The 21,088-nt window shown below is 39.9% G+C and overlaps 2 protein-coding genes across 2 annotated transcripts; one reads left to right on the top strand and one right to left on the bottom strand.

Annotated features, from left to right (window-relative positions):
* On the top strand, window positions 8,355-15,777 carry LOC8084274 (mitogen-activated protein kinase kinase kinase 5). Its single transcript, XM_002461319.2, has 11 exons — window positions 8,355-9,279; window positions 10,817-11,458; window positions 11,542-11,629; window positions 11,958-12,020; window positions 12,097-12,260; window positions 12,989-13,064; window positions 13,142-13,201; window positions 13,849-13,968; window positions 14,594-14,803; window positions 14,888-14,964; window positions 15,065-15,777. Exons 1-11 carry the CDS (start codon window positions 8,777-8,779, stop codon window positions 15,273-15,275), a joined length of 2,214 nt encoding a protein of 737 aa, XP_002461364.1. The 5' UTR covers window positions 8,355-8,776; the 3' UTR covers window positions 15,276-15,777.
* On the bottom strand, window positions 16,337-18,707 carry LOC8084273. Its single transcript, XM_021454408.1, has 3 exons — window positions 18,451-18,707; window positions 17,626-17,805; window positions 16,337-16,771 (listed from the first exon to the last, which is right to left on the bottom strand). The coding sequence occupies exons 1-3, from the start codon at window positions 18,589-18,591 to the stop codon at window positions 16,454-16,456; spliced, it is 639 nt and encodes a 212-aa protein (XP_021310083.1). The 5' UTR covers window positions 18,592-18,707; the 3' UTR covers window positions 16,337-16,453.

Below are 21,088 nucleotides of genomic sequence, written 5' to 3'. Positions count from 1 at the left end.
CTAGCAAAATAAATAATTTTGTGCAAATTAAAATTTACCATAAATTTAGAAACATGCTTTTGCATTCATGCTGAGAATAGCATTTATTTTGGGGTGTGTTTCTGTTTTTATCTTTAAATGTTTTGCCCAAAACTCTTTTGGAAAAAGGATTTGGAAAAAAAAAAGGGAAAGCCCCTGGGAACTGGCCGAGGCCCAGCTTCCCTCTCTCCACCCCGCAGGCCGCAGCCCACCTAGCCTGCCTGGCTAGCCCACCCCACCAAGCTCTGCTCGGCCCAGCTTGCGGCCCAGGGCGCGTAGGCGTGCTCTCTCCCCTCTCTTTGTTTGGCTGACGAGCGGGCCCTGCTTCCTCTTTCGCTGACAAGCCGACCCCGCAACACAGAACCCTGTTCTTCTTCCCCGCGTATCCGACCGGGACTCTTTCCCCTCCAACGCCGAGCCGATCCCGAAAACCCCGGGATCTCCTTGCTATCTTGTGCACCAAGCGCCTATAAAAGCTCAAGGACCTCCCCGCGACTTCCCTTTGCAGTTTTCCGCGTCCCGGGATCCCTATCCGTCACGTTCATCGAGTTTTGGATCTCGCCGTGTTGAGAGCAAGCCATCGCCACGACGCGCCGCTCTTGCTCCTCCTCGGGTTAAGCAACTCCCCTAGGTGAGTTCGCAGTGCGTTTCTCCATCTCCCCATGCGCTCGGCTTGAACTTTGGTGCACCAAATCGAGAAACAGGTGAACTCCGGCGAGGTGGGGTGCTCCCGGCCATGGCGCCGCCGTGATGGTGCCCTGTTCCGGCCGGCGTTCATCCCTCCTTTCCCCCCCTGAATGGATCAAGACCCTCCGCTTCTAATCCAACGGCCGAAATCGACCGATACCCCTTCGCGTGGTCATTTTGCTTAAGAGCCCCTGGGAAATTCCATATTAGAACCCGCCATCCAAAGCGCCTTCTCGAGTTTACGCTTTTTATTTTCAGAAAACGTATTCTTCCTCGGTTTGAACTGGAATACGCCTTCTGCTATTTACAAGTTTGCCACTGATTTTAAATTGCTCATAAAATATTCATTTTAATTCCGTTTTTGTCCATTCAAATTCCGTTAGGTTCGTAATTACATGCTCTACATGTTAGGAATGTTAGTTTACTGTTTTGAAACTTTTTAATTTCCTGGTACTATTTAATTAATTATTTCTCTATAGGAAATCTTAGAAAATTCATAACTTCTACGTTTTAAATCCGATTTTCGTGAACTTTACGGTTGTGTGATCGTAGCGCTGCGTAGAATATTTTGATAAACTTTTGCATTTGTTTTACTACTGTTTGGTGTATTGCTCTAATTATATCTTGTTTGCTTCGTGTATGATTGTCTACGTTGGAATGCGTGTTGTTGATTGATGATTGGAATTAGACGGTGAGCCGTACGTTGGTGACCAAGACCAAGCAGTTGAAGACCAGCAGGCTCAGGAGAGCTTTGATCAAGGCAAGTATAACTTGGGATCATCCTTGATACCTATTCACTTATATCTACACATATATATCATATGCATGCTATCACCTTGTCGACCTTAGCAAAATCATAGATGATTGTTACCTGGATTCCTTGTTACCTACTTGATATGCATTTGGTGTAGATGTGCTAGTGCTTGATATAATCCATGATCTTGTAAGATGATTAATAGCTATGCAATGAACATAAAAGAATGACATATAACTGTATGAGATTTTGTCTGTAAGTGATCACCGGGACAACAGTGCAACCATGAGGGCTATAATGGCTCTGGCTTTAGCTCAGTATGAAGCACTTTTCTAGCTTGTTAGAGGTTACCCGAAAGGGCGGAGGGGCTGAACCATTTTGGGTATAGTGTGGCCTCTGTCTGTATGAGTATAGGCTGCGAGTCATTGTGCCATCGGAAGGGGGGCTCTATATCTGCGCGCAAAGGAAACCTTGCGGCCCTAACATGTTAGACGAACTTTTGAAAGGCTTCATAGTGGTCCCTGCCGACCTCCCTTGGAAGGGGGTTAAGAGATTAGCTACCTCGGGCGAAAGGGTAAATCATGACTCATGGGTAAAGATGTACAACCTCTGCAGAGTGTAAAACTGGTATACTAGCCGTGCTCACGGTTATGAGCGGCCTTGGGGGTTCTTGCTGCGCCGACAATGAGCTTATTAAGTTGTTATGTTAATTTGATTATCGTTTATGCTATGAGATTAATTATGCTTACGCATGATCATGGGATTAACGGATTATTTATGCTTCCTTGACAATTGCTATTTAATTATGAACATGCTATCCACTATTAAAAGCTAAATGCAGTCAAACCAGTGTCAGCTATTTGAGCCTCATGAACCCCTGGTTATACTTGTTGAGTACGATATGTGCTCACTCTTGCAATTTCCCAACACCTCAGGATATGATAATGAAGATGACTGGAATGAGGATTACCGTTATGAGTACTAGGTTTGGAGTCAACCAGTCAACAGTGTCCCTGTGTGGAGCTTCCGTCGAGAGCGTTGTTTACTTTATGCTATCATTTTTGTACGAGACTATGTGATTCAATATATATTCCGCTATGTAATAAACACTGCAATGGTACATTTGAGATTTGTCTACTTATTTGTGCGACTATTCCTGGGGCACATATGAGTCTTTTATGCATCCTATTTTGTTCTTAAAATATGGGTGTGACAGCAGATAATATTAATTATCTGGATTACTAAGCAAGTTCGTCACCCCCAACTTAACCTCGCGCGCCTCGTCGATCCCCCGTTCACAAGAAAATAAAGAGTGCATGCATGCATTTCTGTTGAACGAACTTGGCCCTCTTCAAATCCAAGTTCATCACATAAAAAGTCTTACCTCGCCGGCCGCCCCGTTCACAAGAAAAAACTTATCCTAAACTTTGTCTCCATTCCCTGTAGACAATGTTTGACCTAGCTAGAAACAATGCATGCCAGAAGAGAGGTTAGTTTATACTGTAGTATATGTCCAATAGTAGTTACAAATACAATGGTCCATGTCCATCCCCAACCCAACACATTTGTACTATTAAAGGGCTATTGGCTTTTATTTGGACAAGAATATTAATGCATGTGTCACCAAGGACCAAAGTTTATTGCAGTAGTCCAAAAAGAGAGAGAGGCAGTGCGCCCAGCCGGCCTGGCCTGATGCTGAGAAAATCAAAGGGCCTTGTTTAATTCCTAAATTTCTTTTGCAAAAACCCCAAAAACCTGACACCAAAATTTTTTAGTTTTGGTGTTTAGTTTCAAAACATTTTGCAAAACAAAGACACAAACAACCTTTATTTAATGCCTCAGCAGTTTGAGACTGCACAGTTTAGGACAAAAAAAATTCAACTCCGTTTACTTTCAACCCAAAAAACGCAAAATATTTTGCTTTTGGCTCAAAAATTTTGAAACTGGCCTTGTTTACTTCCACCCTAAAACTCAAAATTTTTCAAGATTCCTCGTCACATCGAATCTTTAGACGCATGTATGGAATATTAAATATAGATGAAAATAAAAACTAATTACACAGTTTGGTCAAAATTTACAAGACGAATCTTTTGAGTCTAGTTAATTCATGGTTGGACAATAATTACCATAAATAAACAAAAGTGCTACAGTATCGCGAAATTTTTCAGTTGATGAACTAAACACGGCCTATAAAATTGGGGAATCTGAGCAGACCTCTTTAGAACGAAGATATCTTGTTGTTAATTCCAAAGGTCCTTTTGGCTTTTGCAAGCCCGAAAACGCCATCAAATCAACCTTCACCGTCACACACCGGAGAAAAAACGAAACACATGCACGCAATGCAGTGGGCAGCACTAGTGTGCTGCACAAGCAGTATTAATATTTATGACACTACCACTCTCTGTTTTAAAAAAGGGATGGAAATATACGATGTAGATACATTTCAGAGCAAATCTAAAGATCTTTAGTTGGTATCATAAATAATGATACTTTTCTTTTGTATCATACTCCCTCCATTCATAAAAGAATGTAATTCTTATTTTCATGGAGTCAAACAATTTGAACTTTGACTAAACTTATATAACCCTCCGTATAGGATTTAGAAGTCGTTTAAGACAGCGACACGGTCTACAAAACATAACTTTGATATTTTATTTTTATAAAAATATTTAGGAAAAATGATATATGTATATTTTTATGAAAGCGTTTTCAAGACAAATCTATTTATATAATTTTCACATTTGCAAACTCAACAATTAAAAGTTATTGATGAATTACATTTACAATGTTCGATCCAAATTTTATCCAAAACAACTTCTAAAACATTCACGGAGGGAGTACAAATATTTATATTACGAAATAAATACCATTAGATTAGTTATAAAATAGACTCTTGCTATTTATCTGTTAAAAAAAATTCGTGCACTAAATCTGTCAGATTTATATACGTTTCATTGTGCTTTTGGATTTGTGATTCAACTGTCACTACTGGGTGAAATTTTCAAAAACAAAATCTAACAGATTTGACCACATAAATTCTATCGACGGATAACTAGACACTGTATAAAATATATTCTCACAATAAACGACATAAATACTAATAATATTAGCTATAAAGTTAATTAAATTTGAGCTAGTTTAACCGTTACGGTTTCTATAATTGTATTCTTCTGTGGACGGAGCGAGTATTTGTTAGTATTAGATGGTTGCACTACGGATCCAGAGTAGGTTTCAACGGGAACACAGACCACTTTATTATGCTCCCTTCATTCCAAATTATATGACATTTAAAGAATTTTAGAGAGTCAAAGCCATTTTTTCCTAAATGTTTTTGTAAAATTAAGAGGTCAAAGTTGTGTTTTGAAGACTGTGTCGCTGTCCTAAACAACTTCTAAATCTTATATGGATGAAGTATTATTATCCTATTATATAAATTTAATTAAATTTAAGATCATTTAACTATCTAAAATTTTTAAAATATCTTATAATTTAAAATGGAGGGTCCCCAACAAGCAAAAGGAAGCAAAAGTTTGTAGCTTGTACAGGTATGGACTGCATTGGCAGTTTAATTGGCACAAACTTTGTGAAGCACAACGCATTGCACTCCAGCTGCCACTGCATGCTAGCCTAGCCTACGCCCTACTACTGTGTGCTGACTGCAACTGGAATGCACGCATGGAGAGTGGAGTTGATCAAAAGAGACAACCGCGACGCGCCGCCGCACGCAGGGTCCACAGCCAACACGTAGGAGTATAGCATGGGCATGGGAGAGGTAGCGCCCCCCACGTGCTGTTCCTGTCCGGACCGGACTGGACCTCCACAACGCATCCGTGGAACTTGGGCTGGAAACCAGGAGAGTCCTCTGGGCCCATCGGGCCTTGTGGGGGTATTGGGGCGCTGGAGGCCCATTGAGACAATCTGAGCCTGCATGCATGCATGTATGGAGAGTCCATGGTGGCCCATTGCCAGCCCTTGCAAAGCGGAGGCGACAGTCATACTCTTTTGGTTTCCCTTGCTAAATTTTAGTTAGCTAAACTTTAGTCATTTTAATAGCTAAAGTTTCAAACATATTGACTAAATAAAAGTAGCTAAAATAGTTCAATTTTTTAGTCGTCCAAGAGCAACTAAAATAATTTTAACTACCTAGTAAGGGGAACCAAACAGGCCTTTGTTGGGCTTGGATGGCGAACACAGGCGTCCGGCCATGGAAGCTCAAGGTCACGAGAATTCCTCTCTCTCTCTCTCTCATTTCTTTGGCTTCTTGTGGGTCTTTTTTTTGTGGTGGGGTGGGGATTCAGACAACATGTAGTTTTATCATCATCTAACTATACAATTTTTTTTCTTTTATAATACCATTTTAATTATACTAGTTGATTTTATAAAATCATTGCATGAAGATTTAGGACATGTTTAGTTCACCCCTCCTAACTTTGGTCACTATTAGTCAAAAATAAAATGGCAAATACCTCTATTAAAGTTTAGAGGCCACTAAAGTTTAGTGGCTTTTAGTCAACAAGGGGTAACTAAAAGTGACTAAAGTATACATGGGACAACTGCTTTAGTGGCCTTTAATCACTATAATCAAATAGGGGGTGGAACCAAACAACCCCTAGCAACTCTCATTTCTTTATTTTGATCCCTAGCTCCATCGAAAAATAAAAAGGCACACTTATTTTAGGACATAGTATGGACAAGAAGGTTCTTATGACATATTACCTCTGGCCAATAGTTTAAAATAACATTCAGACATGAAAACACTGCATAAACACAAACTGGCTAGCTCTTCTGAAACATCATATTTTATTGGCTAGAGGGAGTATTTACCACACATTACGGCGTGAACTGGACCACTTGGAGATTTTTTTGCTATACACATAGATATACGATGTGTCTAGTTAGATATGTAGTAAAAACTATGTTATAAAAATACCAAAACAGAAAACATCGTTTTGTTTGTATTTGCAGGAATGTGGTACCTTGATTTCTACTCTACCTATTCTCTGACAAGGTACAAGTTGACCGTACGTGTTGAATCTTCTAAGGCCTGGTTTAGTTCTCAATTTTTTTTTAAAGTGCTACTGTAACACTTTCGTCTGTATTTGACAATTGTTGTCCAACTATGGACTAACTAGGCTCAAAAGATTCGTCTCGCAAATTACAGATGAATTGTGCAATTAATTATTTTTATCTATATTTAATGCTCTATGCATGTATCGCAAAATTTGATATGACGAAAAATGTTAGTCATTTTGCAAAATACTTCAACAACTAAGGCCTTGTTTAGTTTCCAAAATTTTTCAAGATTCTCCATCACATCGAATCTTTGTAGACATGCATGTAGCATTAAATATAGACGAAAATAAAAACTAATTGCACAGTTTGTCTGTAATTTACGAGACGAATCTTTTAAGCCTAATTACTCTGTAATTGGATAATATTTGTCATATACAAACGAAAGTGCTACAGTAGCAAAAACCAAAAATTTTCGCAAACTGAACAAGGCCTAAACACGGCCTAATTGTATAGCTAGCCAGCTACGATTTAGGCCTTGTTTAGTTTGCAAAAATTTGGGTATTTGGCTACTGTAGTACTTTCGTTTTTATTTGACAAACATTGTCCAATCACGGAGTAACTAAGCTCAAAAGATTCATCTCACAAATTACATGTAAACTGTGCAATTATTTTTTATTTTTATCTATATTTAATGCTCCATGCATGTGACCAAAGATTCGATGTGATGGAGAATTTTGAAAATTTTTGCGAACAAAACAAGGCCTTAGTCCTTGAAATATAAGATATCGAGTCCTTGTACCGTGTTGACTACTTTCAAAAAATATGTTGGTCTTTATCAAAAGGAAGAAAAAAAAATTCTCCGTGGGTAGCTTATCTTGATTAGAGCATGGTTGTTTGAATGTGACGTTAGAGTGGAATGTCACTGCATGACTGCCAAGTGCCAAAATTGCCATCAACTTCGTCACACTCACGACGTCATGGCATGCAGGTCAAGAATGCACTATATCCCAAAGGAAGACTGATACGCGCTTCTCTGTAAACAAAGATTCAACCAAAGAGTCAAAGTCGTGTCTTTGCAGGAAAAAGTCAAAGCTGCCGTACATTATTTTTTCGATGAAAGCACCTTGTGTACATTAATTGATTTTATAACCTTATTTTGTAGAAAAATATTTGTTCATCATACTAATCTTGGATTTTGAAATCAAGCACACAAAACACACACACGCCCGCCGGCCCGCGCACACACAGAAAAACCTTGCGTGAAAGGCTCTAATTGATATTATCTTTTTCTTCATCAAGGTGCACCAATACAACTTTGGTAATTAAATCGTTCCATTTTTATGATTTAGCCTCCGACAAAGGTCTATACGAAAACTTATATTTAGAGGAACAACGCTAATGACATGAGTGCTTCTTTCTGGCTATATGAAATAAGGACATTCATTTTCTTTTGTAAGAGTATAGTTTCATAGCCAATTGCACTCTAAGACCTAATTTGTTCAACATCATGAAGACTAAAATTGGAAGGTTAAGAAAACAGTCTTTGACATTCATAAGGCCTAACCAGAAGTTTGAATATCCTATTTTCACTATACTTTTCGCTAGTGGTTTTGTTTCTGAGGTATTCGTGACAAGAGTTTACCTCGTTTCAAGTCTTTTTTTTTACTGAAAAATGTAAAGACCCACATTATTAATTATTTTTAACGCAATACTACGTCTAAAAATTAATTAATGGATCTATTAGCACTATAAATTGACAATTTTTTTTTACAGTGAAAATTTTGTTGAACAAATTGACGGCCATATAAGTATATATAATTTTGCCCGTCTTCTACGGATGATGGTGTGAACACACAAACTTTGAAAACAGTTTAAAACAAGGCGAAGACGACGTGTGAACGCAATTTTTAAGAACAAAAGGATGAAACGAAATGCGATGCTGGGTTTGACTTTGTTGGACTTCGGCTGTTGCGGTTGCCGCGAGGCGAGGCGAGGCGAGACTCACCGTCTGACATGTGGGCCACCCTAACGGTACCCGCGAAACCAACGACCGCCTCCCAAACAAAACGACAAAAAAGCAATGAAAAAAATAAATAAAAAAAAAGCGTCCACCCCCCGAGCCCCGACCCAGAATGGAGGAGGTCGTCGTCGTGGCCCCGGCCGTCGCCGTCGCCGTCCACCCGCTCCGCGCGCTGCCCTCGCGTCCCCGCCTCCAATGCCATTAACCCTACGCGCACGGCGGCTAGGGTTTCGCCCCCTCCTCCTCCTCACCTCCTCCCCCACTCCCCACCCGCGGCCGTGACGATGCCGTCGTGGTGGAAGCGCTCCAAGTCGGCGTTCCACCGCTCGTCCGTCACCCCGTCCTCCTCGTCGGCCTCCACGCCGTCGTCCCCCGCGCGGGCGTCCACCTCGCGCGTCCAGCCCGGACCCAGGGGCCGCGCGGGGAGACGGGGGGACCTCCTCGCGCCGCCGCCCAAGCTCACGCGCCAGCGGAAGCTGCGCCACGTCGACGTTGGCAGCGTCGACGTCCAGCTTGGGGACCTCGGCATCGACGACGACGTCTCCGATAGGTCTTCCTCCTCCTCCCCGCCGCAGCAGAGGGGCCGCTCCTCGGCCTCCGAGGCCGTTGGGATCCCGATCGGCACCCCCATCTCCAGGTCCGCCAGCGCCAGGGAGGGCGGCGCGCAGCCACCCAGGTCCGCGTCCTCGCCCGTCCTGCACCCGCTGCCGCTGCCCTCGCCCAGGCCGCCCGACCCGTCCGGGGCCGCCGATGGGTGGGGCGACAGGACGACGACGCTCGCGCCCAGGTGCGGTGTTTTCTCCTTCCAAAATAAATAAATAAATCCCCCCTTTTTCTTGTTTCGCCCAATTTCATCGGAATTCAATTCAGTCGCATGGATGTCTGGATGTGTAGCACGGCTCGATTTGATTACCCGTAGATTCTTATTGTGTGTAGGGGAAGTGCTACATTTCCAATCAATATGCAATTGGCATTGTAGTACGATTCCGTAGTTCCAACAATCGGTTGAGATGTTACTTTCAGCTAGTAGTTGAAAGGCGTTTACGGTTACTCGGGGATCCTAAGCATTTATTGAGATGTGGAAATGTAGGAACTAAGGGGATTGGGACTGTCTCTGTACTAGAATGTTTGTTTCAACTGAATTTTCGAGCAGTTGAACAATTGCTCAAAACAGACATCTACTGCTATTGCCCTACAGTTCACCTGTCCTGGACAGAAGTTAACGAAAAAGGGGCAAAGTCCTATCACGTTTCATACCCTACATAAATTGGGCATAGTTTTCGTGGTGATATGGACATGTAGGTTATGTTGGATTGAGTTAATTATGGGACCTTTCCATCATTCATGAACTTTTATGGTAGAAGTGTGTTATGCACTATATTACTGTCATTAAGGGGAGGAATATATTCACGTGGGTAGGGGAAGTGCTACATTTTCATCAATTTGCAATTGACACTGTACGATTCTGTAGTTCCAACAATCGGTTGAGATGTTACTTTCATCTAGTACTTGAAAGGTGTTAATGGTTATTCAGGCATCCTTAGCATTTATTGAGATGTGGAAATGTGGTAACACAAGGGATTCGAGCTGTCTCTGTACTAGAATGTTTGTTTCAACTGAATTTTTGACAGGATTGATGGCACTTGACAATTGCTCCAAACCGACATCTACTGCTATGGCCCTACAGTTCATCTGTCCTAGACAAAAGTCAACAAAAGAGGGGCAAAGTCATATCACAATCATACACTACATAAATCGGGCATGGTTTTCGTGGTGATATGGACATGTAGGATAGATTAGGTGCTTTGAGTTAATTATGGGACCTTTTCATCATTCATGACCTTTTATGGTACAAGCGCATTATACACTAGATTACTGTCGTTATGGATTCATGGTGAAAGCAAGGTTTATCTTGGAGCATGCAATGCTTTTTTTACATGGGAATGACAAGATGGATGTGTGACCATAAGGGTGACGAGCCGGATGGTGCAAACTGGAATTGTAAGAAAACAGGAGGCTGACAGATCCATCATCATTCACTTAAGGCGAAACTTCTGTTTGTGTTTTTTTTTTGTGGTACTGTACTAATGACCATTTACGATGGTGTTTGGTTTTCTATAATTTAATTTAGCTCACCAGTGCATAGAGACACTTGACTCAGGAAAACTAGAGTTGTATCCTGTTGACTAGTTCTTTTTCTTTTCATTATAATCTGCAATTTTTTTGCTCAAAATGGATATATTTTTTTAAATCGAACCCAGCTAAAGCTATTTTTTCATTGCTTTTGAGCCATTTCCTGATCCTTAAATGTTTTGTGGCTATAGGGTGACAAGCCTGATTGCACAGAAGTTTCCTGAGCACAATGAATTATTACCAAATGGAACAAAACGGGCTACCTTTAGTCACCACAGGAATGCATTCCGTGAGAAGTTCCAGGATAAGGGTTCACCAGAAATTATGAACTTTCGGTTGAACATTCCTGCTAAAAGTGCTCCGAGCAGTGGGTTTTCAAGTCCTGTGTGCAGCCCTCGAAGATTTAGCAATGCTGACTTCTCATCTACTATGGCACCTGCTCAAGGACCTCTTGTGTGGTCTGCTCCATCTATCCAATCGACAGATTTTATGGGAGTTTCATCCTCTCCTGAAAAATATGCAGGGGTTCCAGATCGGTCTTCGTTCTCTAGTGCCTTGAGAAGTCCTATTCTTATGCCAAGGAACACCAGTGCCCCTCCATCACCTATGCACTCTAAATTGTACCCAGATAACAATATTTCACGCATTGAAGGAAATGGGAGTGTCAGCTTTCACCCATTACCACTCCCTCCTGGTGCTTTAAGTCCAATGCAAACAGGTTTTACCACTCAGTCTGCTCCAAAAGTTGAAATGCCTTCAGTGGCTGGTCAGTGGCAAAAAGGAAAACTTCTAGGCAGCGGCACATTTGGTTGTGTGTATGAAGCTACCAATAGGTATGGGAGTGTATTTGGTATATCATCGATACTAGCTTGTCATTTTGAATTCTGAAGATTGTTTTGCATCCATTTATTTGCAGGCACACTGGAGCTCTCTGTGCAATGAAAGAAGTTAACATAATTCCTGATGATGCTAAATCTGCTGAGTCCTTGAAGCAATTAGAGCAGGTTGTTAAATTTGACAGTATATCTTACAGAATACACATGTTTTTTGTTTGCAGGAATGAGCAACATTTAATTTTTTATAGGCTTTTGTTCCCATCTGAATAATTTTCTACTTTACTTTTTTTGTTGAGCGTTTTTCTTTGTGCCAAGAGTTCTGGCTGCTTGACTATATTGTGTCTTTTAAATATTACCTGCAGCATTTGTATGACATATATGGATAACTTTTTTTTTCTCAAACACGTAGGAGAGCCGCCTATCTGTATCTAGACAACTTAGGAAATATACGCAAGTTCTGTAATAGCCTGCACTGACATATTTTCATATATTTCAGGAAGTAAAGTTCCTAAGCCAATTTAAGCATGAAAACATAGTGCAGTATTATGGCAGTGACATTGTAAGTTCCCCGCATGAATATGAGTTAAGTAACTCTGCTTGTTAGTTCATCATGTAATCTTTGGGGAGTCTTGCAGATTGAAGATCGTTTTTACATTTACCTGGAATATGTTCACCCGGGTTCAATTAATAAGTATGTCAAACAACATTATGGTGCAATGACAGAATCAGTTATTCGCAACTTCACCCGCCATATTCTAAGGGGTCTAGCATTTTTGCATGGCCAAAAGATTATGCATAGGTATGCAAATCCCTGTTATTGTTCAAATGCATTTTTTTTCTTGTAGCTTTGTTCCTAGTTCTTCTTCTTCTTTCTTTTTTTTTCTTTTTTTTAACAATGTTCCTAGTTCTTCTGTCTTGCTTAGTAGCTTGTAGTAAACTTCCGCAATTTTTTATTTTTCCACACAACATTTTAGGAGAAACTTCCCACAAAATACTTATTTGTATAATTTTTCTCACATAGATCTCCATGCTATTTGCCTCTTTTAGTTCATGTTGCTATGTTCTTTCTTATGTTGGTTTATTAGACTTTGGTATGCAAATTGGTTATTGCATCGGAGATCCAAATGCATCACTGTTGGAGTGTTGGTTATATTGGCCATCCCTTATGATGATACCTTGCATTTCAATGGTCAATTTGAACATATAGGATGCGACATGAAGGAGCTATGGTCTCATTTTTTTTTAAAAAAAAACTCCTGAAAGTACATAAAAATAGGAACTTTGTTGACAACCATGAGCAGAAATAAAATTCAAGCCAGCTTATTCAATGCCTCAGCTCACCTAGGCGAATATATGAAAAGGTGGAGGGCATAACTTGTGTATCAAATCTGAGCAACCTCAAACTCGAGTTTTCAATAGAGTAACATGGAGTGCACCTCTCAGAATGGTTTTGATTGCTATATACTAATGCATCTGCTTTCACTTTGTGTGATTTATATAAAAGGCAATGAAAATATACACTTGCAGGGATATCAAAGGAGCAAATCTGCTAGTTGATGTTCAGGGTGTAGTCAAATTGGCTGACTTTGGAATGGCGAAGCATGTGAGTATAGAATCATATGGAGTTCAGTAACATTTTTCATGTGACACCATTGACATCTTTTTTTCCCCTTTTACCAGTTAAGTACTGCAGCCCCTAATCTTTCACTGAAGGGAACGCCATACTGGATGGCCCCAGAGGTATCTTAAGATATTCCTTGTATTACTACCACCTTTTCATGCGACTAAGTATCAGCTTACTTTTCTATGTACAACATGTGAAAGTTGTAATGTTGCAAATGGTAATACTATGATTCTTATCTAATCTTACACTGTTTTCAGCATGTGAGCTTGAGAAACATGCTCAGGCAAGGTCATGAAAGAAAAAAACATTGGGAGCTCAGAAGTTCTGTACTTACTGAAACTGCAAAGTGCAGTAGACTGGAGCCTGTTGCATGGTCTGCTTAAAGTCAGTGTGCAACAAAGGAATAAGAACATATATTATGTTGATGGGCTGTGGAGCTCTCTTAACTTTGTAGGGAATGCATTTGTAATCAAAATAAATATTATTTGATATATCAACTCACAACCGAGCAGTTAGTTAGGCAACCAATTGTGAGACACATACAAAATAAAACAACAGCAGCTCATTTCTCAAGTTCACAGCTTGGGTGGTAGTTTTTTTTAATGAATTAGTTAGCCTTTAGTAGAAAGTCAATTTGGTTTGTCAGATGAGCCTATTACTGTATTTTGCTGCTTCATGTGTTTATTTTTATATAAAAGTTAGTAGCATGCTTGTGACTAGAAATTTAGTTGTACTGTTATTGATAAAATTTTGCTTTCTTCAGATGGTTCAAGCTACACTAATGAAAGATGTAGGCTATGATCTCGCTGTTGATATATGGAGTCTTGGCTGCACCATCATAGAGATGTTTGATGGAAAGCCTCCTTGGAGTGATCTTGAAGGGGTAATAACTTAAAGCATGCTTATATTTTACAATAAATTCTAGCATGTATTTGCATGACTCAAATTTCCCTAGTGTGCTTAAACTCACTTAAAATGAAGCACTTTCCCTGATCCTTCAGTTGTGCCATCTGTGCTCCCTTCGTTACAGGCTTACAATATTTGCCTCATACTGGTCTAGGGATCCTTGACCAACCAAAATTATTGGTGCTTCTGGAAGCACCGAAGCAGTATTGAGTCTTACATACATACCTGTCATGCTAATAGTCCTATATGTATATATTTACATAATCGGTGAGGCCATCTGATTGCTCAAAGCCACAAGAATTGTAAAACTATCATGTCAATAACACCCACCGTTCTATACAAGAAAGGTCGAGTGTGATAAAGTTTTCGTTCTCATACATGAGGAAAACAGCTATGGCTAGCCTGACCATTCTGTCATACAAAAAGTAGGGCTCTAGATTACATAAAGACGAGACAAGCACATGTTGCTAGTGCCATTGATCACCTCTTCATCTCGCTCTCTACTACCTTACATGCTTTTATTTGTCACCGGTATTCTTGGTATTGACATCGCACATTGATTTTAATGTTCCCTATTATATGTTACCCTTTTCGTCCTGCAGCCAGCTGCGATGTTTAAGGTGTTACACAAGGACCCACCAATTCCAGAAAATTTGTCCAATGAGGGCAAAGAATTTCTACAGTGCTGTTTCAAGAGGACTCCTGCAGAGAGGCCAACTGCAAACGAGCTGTTGGATCATCCATTCATCCGCAATTCAAGTCACTACAACAAACATGGTTCCATACATTCATTTGCAGGGATTAAAGTCAATGTAAGTCTCTTTTTTTGACATGATCAATGCGGGTTACAAGATACCTGAGAATGACATACATATGATGCCACTGATGTATTACAGGATACCACTTACAGTTCAAGGGACAACAGACCGACTGCGAAGAGTGACTCAAGCATGAAAGGGAAAAATACCAATCTGTGAGTAGTTTCGATTAAAATCATTGTGCTGTCTTGGTTAAAAGAACTGTTAGTTTTTCGTCACTATATCTTAACAGCGATATATTGTTTTTGTTACCAGTGAACCAAGCAGAGCTGCTAGGTCTTCTGAATCAACTTTTCGGTTGGCTCCACTAACAATCCAGGAAGCTACTCCTAATTTTTCACCTCGGCCTTTAGGTTTTGGCAATCCTGGTTCCACAGCAAATTTTGTGAACACCATGCAGTTTACAAGCGTAAACCCTCAGCCTAGTCCATTGCCAAGGCCTAACGGGAAGGAAGTTTTGTTCTAATCGTGGATGCTGCATGCCATGTAGAGTGCCATTTCTATCAGATGCAGTTCAGTAAGGATCTTGAGCTTTATAGATCATCTGTGTGACCACGCAACATTGTGGCTCATGGAGCACTGCGATCCAGAGGAGCTGGGTTAACAACCCTGTGATGGAGCTTCCATGGTGTTTCACCTACAGGATGCAGCTTCTGACCTTAACTTCTAACGATTTTTTTAGTAAGGATACATAACCATATGAATTGTATAGTTTACCAGGGTTTGCACGAGAGATTCTTGAAAGCACAAGCACAGATGTAAATTGTCTCCAGAAATTGTTGATGTCATTTTTTGTGTAGCATAGAATTAGGACTAGCTTTATGTAAAACTGAAAGTTCTCAATTTTCAGCCAACAGGAATTAGGTGTAGTCTATGTTGTTTTTGCTGCTCCACCATGTAAAATCATGTTTTGCTGTATCATTGATTATTCATTTTTGGCCAAAATATCGAAGGCCCACTGGCTTTTATCTGTGCACTTCTACAGTTTGTGGGAAATGTTTCTTGTGTTCTAAAATTACATGTTTAAGGAGGTAAAATAGCAGCATCAAACAGGGCCAGTCACTGAATATGTCACCCAAAACAAAAACTGATTGCCTTCTCTGAACCGTGTTTGCATTGGGGGATCTTATTACACACTTCCAACTTGTGGAAAGAAGGCTAGACTAAGACTTCCATATGCATATAACAAAATATAAAGGATTTTAACATTCTCACTTTGATGTTCTGGTACAGTACAGATCATAATAACTGGAATAAAACACAAACCATAAAGAAGTGTTTAAATCGACAAGCCTCGGGCTCCTCTTCTCTTGACCTGGGAGGCTGGGACACGGCCCTAACTGGCTTGGCTTGCATGTCAAATTTTGCACTTTACAGTCATGGGAGATATTTATCCCTGTTCTAAATACCATGAGATCGTTCTACTGGCTATCAAGCAGTCATATAATCGCTAAACTTTAGCGTGCTTATATTGGGACCTTACAGACTTCCAGCTCGCAACTTTCACAGATAAAATACAAAACATACTGGTTCTCAATATTTTTCTAATCTGCTAGCATTTTGATGCTCTCATACAGCATGGTTCACAACAAGAAATCAGAAACCATAAAGGGTGCCTAAGTTCTAAAGTGACAACCTGGTGTGCTAGTCCTCAGGTGCATATGACACCACACTTAAGTTCCGATACAGGTAAAGTTTCAAGCATACTTCGGGCCTAGAGAAACTCTGATATATTTCGTAGAACTCCTTGGCCTTGATTTCAGAGGTTGAACGATAGAAAGTTACTCTCATCTCTTTAAGCTTTGTCCCCCAATTGAAAAGTCGTTTCACAAAAGCAAATTCATGTTCAGATCCTCTCAATCCAGTGATTTCTACTTCTTCGAGATGATTCAACAGGAGTTCCTCGGTTTCCCAGTCTGCTGGTTGATCACATATGCAATCTGATGAGCATACAGTTTGGACCTGACACAAGTATCAACTTAATAAAATTAACTGATGGTAGAATGACAAAAAGGAGAGATAGTAAATTGTCTGATTCCTGAACACTTTTCAGGTGTGCCAAAGCATTGACATCAACAGCTACAGAACAGTTCCTAGACACTAGTTGCAGAAATATAATTTTGTATCAGGAGAGAAGATAGCCTCAAGAGCATAATTTCTGTTACAAAATCAAATAAAATTCAAGGTAACCCTAACATGATATCAATCGCCCAAATTTAAGGAGATTTTGAATGGACTATAGAACCTTTTTTCTTCATTTTTTTTAAATACAATAAACATACCCAGACCGCTGACTCCTTCAGCTTTCTGTCCACTGCAATGTTATGTCCTAACTCTCATGTATATTACCAAGGTTGATCTTAGTGTCATCCAACAACTTACCACTGCTGTAAGAGAGCAACTATTTACAGCTAAAATAGTAATACCGTTCAGTTAAATCTCTAGAGTAAAGTGCCATGATTAGGATATCAAATATACCACATACCTACCACACATAAGCTTTGGCATGCCAAAAAAAAATTGCAAATGCAGGTTTCTTCCCATTACTTCCCTGGCAACTTAAATACCTTTAGTACGAAAACAAGTTGTGTTTTATCCTTTCAGGGACCATGACTAACTAAATACAAAAGCATGTTTTTTTAATAAAAAACAGCATGCATTAATGTACCTTGAAAAAAAAAGTTTCATCATACTTTTGATTTAATTTGGCTGTCAACATATACTTTAATAGAAATTAATTGTCAAATATGCCTTTTAGGGACAAAAATGCTACCTTTTGTGTCTGGGGGTAGTAGATAAACAAAGAATAGCTTTACCTCTGAGCCACTACTAGTAGGTAAGTCCAATATCAACCTTCTTATACCAGTGCACAATCTGAGAACATGGAACACGCTGGACCCAAAGGCATGTCCATTTGTGATTACCATCAAGCACAAAACTGTAATGTCAGGGAGCACTATCATGTCTTCCATCAAGTATTGATAGTTCTCTAAATCCTGCATGTCCATAGGAAGTAAAACCATGGGGGTCACATGTGACAGTTAAGAGAATAAACTTAAAGCTGCTCAAGTGATTGTTGCTAGCTGGCCATTGTTGTGAGCAAGCACGAAACAGTTGCTATAAGCTAACAAATTCATCATGACTTGAGTTTCTTTTACAAAGCCTGGCCATTGTGAGCAGCTTAAAAGACTACTACATGTTCTCTAGAAAATACTTTGGATCTCATGTTTCTTCAAGATATATTCAACAACAGTGATGAATGAGTGTGCTCAACAATGTTGGAGGGACCTGAGCAAACCAAAACATGATACGACTTTTTCCTATGGTGGTTTACTGATACCAACATCATCTAGACAATTTGACTCAAAGTCAGAAAAGTGGAAATAAAATCTCATTTTAATTTGACCATCTGGTTCATTGAGATATGCCTTAAGTTCTTTATTTCTTGCTTTTATATGTCTACTCAAAAGCTTTAGGAGTTAGGATATTGTACGAGTTTGTCTTTTAGAAAGGGGCACTGATCAAACTTTAATTCTGGTAGCCTAGGACCATACTTAGTCAGCAAAATCACATAGGAACCTCGGATGGATACACTAGCATGGTACTACGAATTATTGAAGATAATAGATGTGAGAACTCACCCGTGGATATGCCAGCATCAGGGAAAGAGTTTTGATGTCCTCAAAGCGCTGCAAGAGACTTAAACAATAGTGATTGTGTAGGAAGGTCTCGGTTCCATAAACAAGATAATAGACACTGCCCAGCGACCGGAGATGTTCCATCTTGCCAAGGTGGACAGAGGTCGGATCATATTCATCACCCCAATCAAGACTGGCCAGCTGAGGAGCTGAGATGCTCTCCTTGCGCCGCGCACGGTTGGTTGGGGCGGAGCCTTCGACTGCTGCTGCGACGAGCTATGTCAAGCAGGTGAGGTGTTGTCCCTATGTCGTGTCGTGGCGACTGGTTGTTGGACTTCGGGCGGGGCAGGTGCTATCTCCACGCGCTGTGCTCCCCCTGTGCCTGTTGTGAGCGGTGTTTTGAGTAGGATTTGTAAGTGTATTTTTGTTCCTTGCTTGTTGTTCGTTGATGTTTGGTTTTTGTTTGTGGATCTACTGGTTTCTATATATGCATGATGAGGGTCATGTAGTAGATCCGTCCGGCTCCAAATTTTATTTTTCTCGGTAGCTGGCGAGGGGAACTCTGTGTTTTGTGGGTGTGGCAGAGGGGATGGCGATGGTGCTGTGCCAAATTGTGGATGCGGCAGAGCGCTCGTGCACTGCTACCCACTGGCTAGCAGGCTGTGGGCACTCGTGCACTTTGCTTGTCTGCTCCTTCTTTTGTTTTTTTTGTTCTTGATGTCTCAGTTGCTTGTGTGTTTGTTATCAATCTGTGATTTGCATCAAGAGTGTAATTTACTTTTTGGTTGGGTTGCTTGTGTTCTGTTATTCATTTGTGTTTTGCATCAGAGTTCCATTTTACATAGGTGTAGTGGGCTGACCTTATCTCTATGTTGCTTCTGGTTTGTTATTTTTGAAGATGGCATCTCATGGTGTTGATGATAGTTCTATGGATGAAGCTTTATTTGAGTTCTTTAAGAAGCAGGTTTGTTTTTTATATTTTTGTTTGCTTTTTTTTAATTCAGTATTTGATATATATTTTTTTTTTGCAGAAGATAAAGGAATTGAAAAGCCAGCTTAGAGCCTCTGTTTTGATGGATATCAAAAATCAAAAGGTTTTGTTTTGTTAGTTTTATTCTATTTTATAATTTATTTATTGTTGATTTCCTTTTTTATTTTTGTTGTTGACATATTGTAAATTTTTTAGGGTGTTTTTGTTGGTGAATTTGATTGTGCACACAATGAGTTTGGCTTCAAATCAAGGCTTCAATCAGCTTTTGGTTGTTCAATGAATGATAAGGTGTTTTTTTATGTTTCTTGTATCTTAAGTCTTTCGGTCATGATTGGTTGTAGTATGGCTGTTCTTTCAATGTTTTGTTAGAATGTGTTTAAATGAAGTTTAGGTTGTCCAATGGTTGAATCAAATTTGTGCATTTATCTTTCGCATTGCCTCCCATATTTCTCTTTATGCTCAGGATCTCAGATATCTTTTCTGGCTCTGCCTTGTCTTATTTCCTTTGGATCTTCTCAGTGTTAATTGCTTTTTATCATTTGTTAGTTGTCTTATACTGCTTGTTGGAATACAGTCAGACATGCCCAATAGAGTGCTATTAAAGAGGTTTCTGACGCCCGTGGAACTCTTGTTTTGAGGAAGCAATGCAGCACGCACATTCTCTAGGCTTAGAATTTCATTGATCTTCCCTGACCTTAGAAACAATTGCCCTGCTACTAACAATCGTGTATTCTATTCCATGTTTTTGAAAAGAGTTAGAAGAGTTCAGCCTGAGAACTACAATTTTGTTAATTTTTTGTTTGGTTTTCATAAGAACACATCTACAATTCTAAGCAAATACCTATTTTTGTCTCTCTTTTTTCAGGTTTTTTGTGTGAGAAGACGGAAGTCTACTTGATTGAGTACACAATTTTTTGGGATGCTTGCGTACCTTTATTTGCAATCTCCTGTGCTTTTGGATGTACTTTTTCTCCTGTCGCCATGAGTTGTTTGTTTGCTCTCCTTTTTCAGATCTAGTTTCTTTCTTCTCGTACAAGATATCTTGTTTGCTTTTTTTTATTGGATTGGGCTGGCTTCCTAAGATGGGCTTTTGCTTTTTTTATTATGTGCTTTTCGTACCGGAAGTTCTTTAACGTGTTTGGTTTTGGTAACCTGTTTGGCCGTTATTAGAATCTGACAGGAAATATGTCGTTTTTCGTAGTTGTTTCTTTTTTCTCGGTAGTGGAAAAAGCTGACAGATCTAACTAAAAAAAAATCTGTCAACAGACAACTAAAGGCTTCCATTAAGGTTTTGGTTTTGCGTAAGTGGCACTTTAACGTGGACCCTTGATGTCCATCCCCTTCACCCCAAATACAGACGCCTTTCATGCATGGCAGTCGCGAGGTTCGAGCAAGCCTAGCTATGCACGTTTGCTTTGCCATTAACACGTAAACCCAGTGCTAGCTGGGGTGCCTCGGCCTGCAAGCGCCGCTCTGCAAGTCGTCCTAAGCTATGGCCTTGTTTACTTCCCAAATTTTTTACAAAATTGCTACAGTATCTTTTTCGTTTGTATGTGACAAATATTGTCCAATCATAGACTAACTAGACTCAAAAGATTCGTCTCGTCAATTTCGACCAAACCGTGTAATTAGTTTTTATTTTCATCTATA

The sequence above is a fragment of the Sorghum bicolor genome, chromosome 2, assembly GCF_000003195.3.
Source record: "Sorghum bicolor cultivar BTx623 chromosome 2, Sorghum_bicolor_NCBIv3, whole genome shotgun sequence".
Classification (NCBI taxonomy): domain Eukaryota; kingdom Viridiplantae; phylum Streptophyta; class Magnoliopsida; order Poales; family Poaceae; genus Sorghum; species Sorghum bicolor.
This window is presented reverse-complemented; position numbering and strand designations above follow the sequence as displayed.